Genomic DNA, 7,876 nt, shown 5'->3' with positions numbered 1-7,876 from the left:
ACTTGGTAACTGCTTTTTTAAGAAAGAAATTTAGAACACAGTGTCTGCGAAAGAAATGTTATTTGGTTTAAATATGTCTTTTTAAAGGGGACTGCATAAAGGAAGCGACGCCTCAATAATTAATTGCGACCTTTTTTATATTAAGTTTAGCTCAAACAAAGCGATTTAGTCTATTTGCGGACAACGCTGTACTCAAAAACAATTATTATTGCTAACTTCTAAGACCAATTATTATAATTTTTGAAAAATTTAATTAATGTTAAGAATAGCTGATTAGACTGGACTGCAACTGCTATGTGTCAGAGTAACGGCTTATGAAGCCGCATTATTGATCATGCGGTAATTATCCTGAAAATGTGGGTGTATTTTGGATAGTAATTTGGAATTCTTATCGGAAAAAGTGTGATATCGATGGAAATCAGCTGTTTATTCCACTTTCAAATTTTGGAGCTTTAAAATTATTTCAATTTGTTTTGCAATACTTAATAAAACCAAAGACAAAAAAATGAAAGGAAATGAATATGTACAATTTATTTAATTTTTTTTTTAATACCAGTGTCACATAATTGATTATATTGCTCATGTTCTGTTGATTTGCTTACATTGTTTATGGTATTCTTCTTATTCCTGAATTTGTTTACTGTTTCACAGTAAACAGCTTTCGCATGATGAATGATTGAAGTAGATGCACTTGGTCTATATATGTTATTTGTCATTACCTACCGTTTTTTCAGTGGCCATAAATTTGTGTGGGTCTATTTCTATAGTTTTATTACCGATTGTTGATTCTTGAATGATAAAATCGATCTTTTCTCCAAATCAAACGATTCGATTATTTTGTTATAATATCGTATCGTTTACAGGTCTAGAGACAACCACCAATCAGTGTTGCCAACAGTGAAGGCATAAAAAAATTAGCCAAAAATAGCTAGATTTATTCAAAAATAGTAAATTAAAATAGCCGTTAGTTTTCAATAACAAAATCTTATATTTTTGTACATTCAGTGTTGATTATTTAATGATTCTTCTTCGATAAGCAAATTGTTTAGAACTTGCCCAATTTCCACCTCCTCTGAAATCGGAACTTTGTTCGATGGATTTTTAACTGGCTTTCTTTAAAGATTTCCGCGCACAAATTATTAAGGTGGTCAACCGAACTGATTGAACAGTGTTGAGCCACAAACAAGCAGAGAGCAGCTTCCTTTGAGGATGTCTCTGTAGATGTTTTGGGGAACTCTATTGTTTGGTTACCTCGCCGTACTTCAAGGTTTGCCTTGTTTTTTAGTTTCAACGTGCGATTTCAAGTCCCACATCTTTGCATTTAATGTGCATTTTCAATATTTGCAAAATGCTTTTGATTTGTTAATTAAATCTTTTGCAATACAGTCCTTAAATTTGTGAAATAGCCAACATAACAGGCTCCTGCAAAATTGAGTGGTTTCTAGTTTTAGGTCATGCAAAATAGCCAAATCTGGCTAGAAAATACCCAAGTTGGCAACACTGCCACCAATACGGGCTGAGTCACAATAACTAGATTAATTACGAAAATATTGTTTTTTTGTGAATTCCTCAATTTAACAGTTTTTTTTTGTCAATATTGAATAATTGAGATTTTTATAAATTCAATATGTCGTATCAACAAGGAATAATGCCAGATCAATCATTTCTTTGGGATGTGTTTCAAAGGTAAATTTATTTATTTACTGTAATTCATGCATATGCACATGTGTATATGAATGTATGAGCATAAAATGGAATCTGAGAACATATTTGAATTTATACTAAAATTATTTTATTGTTATCGTAGAGTTGATAAAGACCGAAGCGGACATATTTCTGCCGATGAACTTCAAGTAGCCCTTTCCAATGGCACCTGGTCTGCATTCAATCCCGAAACAGTCCGCTTGATGATTGGAATGTTTGATCGCGAAAACCGAGGAACAGTTTCATTTCAAGATTTTGGAGCACTTTGGAAATATGTAACCGATTGGCAAAATTGTTTTCGATCCTTTGACAGAGACAATTCCGGAAATATTGATAAACATGAACTAAAGACTGCGCTTACATCATTTGGTTATCGCCTTTCCGACCACCTTGTTGAAGTTCTTTTACGTAAATTCGATCGATTTGGTCGTGGGACTATTCTTTTTGACGATTTTATTCAATGTTGCATTGTCCTCTATGTAAGTATATGTATGTATATCTTGGACATGTATGTACATATATATGTATGCACTGTGCAAAACTTAATGACGAATTATTTACTGCCACTCATATATTTATAACATTTTTATACCCGCTACCCATAGGATAGAATGGGTATTATAACTTTGTGCCGACAGGAAATGTATGTAACAGGTAGAAGGAGGCATCTTCGACCCTATAAAGTATATATATTCTTAATCAGCGTTAACAGCCGAGACGATCTAGCCATGCCCGTCTGTGTGTCTGTATGTCTGTGTGTCTGTCCGTCCGGCCGTATGAAACACTGGATCTCAGAGACTATAAAAGATAGAGCTCTAATTTTAATAACGACAGTATTTGTTATATCTATATTATATATATATTAAGCCGGCTGTGCAGACTGGTATGGATCGCTACATTCAAATTAAAAGAAAGATGAGCCCTCTAAATTCTCAACGCAAAATAACCCGTGGCAATGCTAGCCTAGCTGCAATAGAAACGGACATGAACTCGAACCGATTCAAAATCTTGGCAGACGCCTATGAGGTTGAGGCGGCCGAATCTACTGAAGTCGAGAAAAGGAAGCCAAAGCCTCCGCCTATTTATATACGAGAAAAAAGTTCCAATGTTCTCGTCAACAAAATTATTGAGCTTATTGGCAAGGATAACTTCCACATAATACCCCTTGTAAAGGGCAACATTCACGAAACAAAAGTTCAAATGAAGTCTGAAGATAATTACAGAGTATTATCGAAATATCTTACCGATAATAAAAGAACTTTTACACGTATCAGCTTAAAAGCAGCAAGGGTTTGCAAGTCGTACTCAAGGGTATAGAATCTGAAGTAACGCCTGCAGAGATAACAAAGGCACTACAAGAGAAGGGATTTAGCGCAAAGACAGTCTTCAATATCCTTAACAGGGATAGAAAGCCGCAGCCACTCTTTAAGGTTGAGCTCGAGCCAGACAATAAGCCCCTGAAGAAATACGAAGTGCACCCTATATACAATCTTCAGTTCCTGCTGCATCGCCGAATTACAGTTGAGGAACCGCACAAACGCAATGGTCCGGTACAATGTGCGAACTGCCAAGAATATGGTCATACAAGGTCATACTGTAAACTGCGCCCGGTGTGTGTAGTTTGTGGAGAGCTTCATGACTCCGCACACTGCCCAGCGAGCAAAGATGACTGCAACTCGAAAAGTGCGGCAACTGCGGTGGCAATCACACTGCTAACTATAGAGGTTGCCCAGTTTATAAGGATCTGAAAAGCCGCATTCATCAAAAAGGAATTACCGCCCGCACCCAAAATAAAACGTTGAAAGTCTCCAGATCAAACCCTGAAGTCTTCTTCTCGACTGCAGCCAGATCCTCACTAGGACCTATTAACTCTGACAAAAGTGTGACATACGCAAGCGCTTTAAAATCAGGACCGGCTATCCCTGCCTCAAAAGTTCATTTCTGCAATCAGCATACCAAGAACCGAACATGGCTCAGCAACATCAATCGCCGGAGCAGTCAAAAGCAACTTCGAAGCTATGATATGCAGCTTACAACAAAGCCTTACAGAATTTATGTCATTTATGCGCACAACTATGCAAGATTTAATGCGAAACCAAAATCTATTGATTGAAATGCTGGTTTCACAACAATCCAAATAATGACTCCCCTACGGATCTCTACGTGGAACGCTAACGGCGTTTCACAGCATAAACTTGAGTTAGCTCAATTCCTACTCGACAATCAAATCGACGTAATGCTGCTTTCAGAAACACACCTTACAAACAAATACAATTTTCATCTTCGAGGATATACTTTCTACGGAACAAATCATCCAGACGGTAAAGCACATGGTGGGACTGGAATTGTAATCAGAAGCCGTATTAAGCACTACTATCATAACAAATTTGCTAAAACTACCTACAGGCCACATCTATAAATATAAAACTAAATACCGGCAACGAACTTACACTAGCCGCCGTATACTGCCCCCTCGCTTCACTATAGCTGAAGATGAGTTTATGCAGTTTTTCAACTCACTAGGAGACCACTTCATAGCAGCAGGAGACTACAATGCCAAGCACACACACTGGGGATCTCGTCTCGTGACTCCAAAGGAAAGCAGCTCTACAATGCCATTATCAACGCCAAGAACAAGCTCGACTATGTTTCTCCTGGCACACCAACATACTGGCCGGCAGACCCAAAGAAACTGCCCGATTTAATAGACTTTGCGATTACCAAAAACATTCCAAAAATCTGATAAGCGCCGAATGCCTTTCGGATCTTTCATCTGACCACTCGCCTATACTGTTTATTCTACTCCGGCATCCAGGAACATTGGAACAATCACTAAAATTGACCTCACAGAAAACTAATTGGATTAAGTACAGAAAGTATATAAGCTCACACATTGAGCTAAGTCCCCATCTCAATAATGAAGCCGACGTAGACAGCTTTGTTAATTCACTGGAGTCTGTACTTGTCTCTGCAGCCCAAGCTTCAACACCTCAAACCATAAATACACAAAGCAATCGAAAGAAGACAAATCTACAAATCGAGCAGCTCGTCCTCGAAAAGCGACGCTTACGTCGAGAGTGGCAATTCCACAGATCGCCATCTTCTAAGCAACGTTTAAGACATGCCTCACGTGAACTTACTAAAGCTCTACAGCAAGAAGAAGCATATGTCCAACGCCACTACATAGAGCAATTGTGTACTTCTAGTACGAAAAACTCACTATGGAGAGCTCACCCTACTCTGAGCTCACCGAAAGAAGCCGTGATGCCTATAAGAAATCCCACAGGAGGCTGGGCGCGTAGCGATGCAGACAGAGCCAGCACGTTTGCCAACCACCTTAAAAATGTATTCCAACCAAATCCTGCCACGAGTGCGTTTACTCTGCCGACTTTATCAAATGAGCCTCAGCTTCAACGTGAGCCAATCGAATTTCGCCCAAATGAAATCGTTAGCATCATCAAAAATCAACTGAATCCGAAAAATCCCCGGATGCGACCTCATAACTCCCAAAATGATCATCGAGCTCCCATATTGCGCCGTTTGCACTATCACCCAGCTTTTCAACACCATCGCAAAACTTGGCTACTATCCAATGAGATGGAAGAAGTCAATTATAATAATGATAGCAAAGCCGGGAAAAGACCACACAGTCTCCACGTCGTATAGACCTATAAGCCTACTTTCATGCTTATCTAAACTCTTTGAAAAATGCGTTTTGATTCGGATAAACACGTACCTAAGACTCCAGGAAGGAATCCCGTCACATCAATTTGGGTTTCGTGAAAAGCACGGAACAATTGAGCAGGTCAACCGGATAACATCAGAAATTCGGAACGCGTTCGAAAACGAGAGTACTGTACTGCCATATTTTTAGATGTCTCTCAAGCATTTGACAGAGTCTGGCTAGAAGGTCTAATGTACAAGATCAAGACAATGCTCCCCAGCAACACCCATAAGCTTTTAGAGTCTTACCTTTACGACAGAAAATTTGTTGTGAGATGCAACTCTGCTATATCTGATGTTTTCACTGTTGGAGCTGGAGTTCCTCAAGGTAGTGTGCTAGGGCCAACACTATACGTCCTCTACACAGCAGACATCCCGACAAGCACACGAATAACAACATCTACGTTTGCTGATGATACAGCTATTCTTAGCCGCTCAAAATGCCCGAGGCAAGCAACTGCGCAGCTAGCTCTTCATATGGTCGATGTTGAAAAATGGCTATCAGATTGGCGAATTAGAGTGAACGAACAAAATGCAAGCACGTTACATTCACCCTGAACAGACAAAACTGCCCGCCGCTAACGTTAAACAACACTCCACTCCCGCAAGCAAACGAAGTGACATATCTAGGAGTACACCTCGACAGAAGACTCACATGGCGCCGGCACATTGAAGCCAAAAGAACACACCTAAAGCTAAAAGCCAGCAGCCTTCATTGGCTTATCAACGCTCGGTCTCCCCTTAGCCTTGAATATAAAGTCCTGCTGTATAACTCGGTACTAAAACCTATATGGATGTACGGCTCCCAATTATGGGGGAGTGCCAGCAATAGTAATATTGACATAGTCCAGCGAGCTCAGTCGAAGATCTTGAGAACCATCACCGGGGCACCGTGGTACGTTCGCAACGAAAACATACAACGCGACTTAAACATCCTACCAGTCAAAGAAGTGATCGCAGAACAGAAGGAAAAGTACTTTACCAAGCTACTGTTGCACCCTAACCACCTGGCGAGAGGTCTAACAAGGTTGAGCAACCAATCACGTCTTCGTCGTAATGACTTACCTACCCAGCGACCGACCTGAGGGACGCGCAACCAGAATGCAGTTTTAACACACTGTTAGCTAAATTTTAATGTTAAGATTCGTAAACTTATTGTTAGTCTCAAAATCTAGAAGATTCAATAAATAAAAGCAAAGTCCTCAAAAAAGTATTTGTTATATCGATATAACAAATATGGGCAAATCCCAGAAACAGTCCACCAGCGACCAATTTTTAAATTTCACATTTTGTAATGTCTCAATCGAGCACACGTAGCATTTTGATTGGTTTGTTTATATAAAAATTGTTTGTAATGTTTCTAAAAGGTAATTGTTCATTATACTATTCTTAACACATTTAAAAATGATTCTTGGAAAAAAGTTACAAGATCGCTTTATTTTCATGGAATCCGTTTCTTCTGTTTTCATATTTTTTACATTTGACATTTCGGAAAATTATTAGAAAAAGAGATAAACTTGAAATAAAAAGAATATATTTTCTGGTAACATTTTCAAAAAAATTTTATTAGTAACATAAAATCGGTCTAAAGTGGAACATGCTTGCTGACCAATAATTGAGTTTAACACTATATAAATATTTTATTTATCGTTATACATATAATATTTAAAAGCATGTTGTCTGTGCACAAGTGCATTATAAACGACGAATCAGATTTCAAATTTTAGATATTAGCACTAACCATATAATACATTTGCAATAGCTTTATTGCGAACCCAGAAAAGCCGAGAGTTGCGATTAGAACCGCAGAGCCTCTTCGGCTCATATCGGAATTGGAAGTTCGAACACAGCGAGTTCACCCCTAAACCGCTGTTTGTGGAATGCAACTTTGGTGTGAACTCTTGCATAATAGAATCACAGCACTTAGTCTACATAGAGTATAAGTTTTTGCTGCTTTTGCTAACAGACGTTATCCCAATTTGTAGTTTACATTTATTTACATACAATTTTTGTTCTTTTGTAGACTCTTACAACAGCGTTTAGACAGCACGATACGGACATGGATGGAGTCATCACTATTCACTATGAACAATTTTTAAGCATGGTGTTCTCTCTTAAAATTTAATTTAATAAAAATTAACAACAATAAAAACAATCATTTGGATGTTAAATGTAAATAGTAAATTTGGTTAAATATCAAGAATGCTTAATTGCCAAATTGAATCTAGTAACCTCAAACTTTTAAAATATTCTTATTATATAAACATATTTTTATTATTAAAACAAATTAAAAACCTTTATAATAAATAAAAGTTATATAAAATGCCTTGTAAAAAATTGACAATATTACTCTGGGAAAAAGTAAGGAATAAACTTTAATTAAACTTCGGCTCGTTATTGTTTTTTGAGTTTACAGGACTGTGAAGGAGTAACACTACAGCAGAATTTT

The 7,876-nt window shown here is 37.9% G+C and overlaps 1 protein-coding gene across 1 annotated transcript; it reads left to right on the top strand.

The window, feature by feature from the left end:
- Nucleotides 1–1,505: 1,505 nt before the first annotated feature.
- Nucleotides 1,506–7,582, top strand: LOC133837967 (programmed cell death protein 6). The gene is made up of 3 exons (XM_062268881.1): nt 1,506–1,686; nt 1,808–2,183; nt 7,451–7,582. Exons 1-3 carry the CDS (start codon nt 1,628–1,630, stop codon nt 7,550–7,552), a joined length of 537 nt encoding a protein of 178 aa, XP_062124865.1. The 5' UTR covers nt 1,506–1,627; the 3' UTR covers nt 7,553–7,582.
- The last annotated feature ends 294 nt before the right edge of the window (nt 7,583–7,876 follow it).

The sequence above is a fragment of the Drosophila sulfurigaster genome, chromosome 2R (genome assembly GCF_023558435.1).
Source record: "Drosophila sulfurigaster albostrigata strain 15112-1811.04 chromosome 2R, ASM2355843v2, whole genome shotgun sequence".
Taxonomy (NCBI): Eukaryota; Metazoa; Arthropoda; class Insecta; order Diptera; family Drosophilidae; genus Drosophila; species Drosophila sulfurigaster.
This window is presented reverse-complemented; position numbering and strand designations above follow the sequence as displayed.

Excerpts from the sequence above, each read along its gene's own strand:
- LOC133837967 (XM_062268881.1), top strand. The coding sequence starts at position 1,628 with ATGTCGTATCAACAAGGAATAATGCCAGATCAATCATTTCTTTGGGAT. Across the intron at positions 1,687-1,807 it reads CTTTGGGATGTGTTTCAAAG|AGTTGATAAAGACCGAAGCG; the intron begins GTAAATTTATTT and ends TTGTTATCGTAG. Across the intron at positions 2,184-7,450 it reads AATGTTGCATTGTCCTCTAT|ACTCTTACAACAGCGTTTAG; the intron begins GTAAGTATATGT and ends GTTCTTTTGTAG.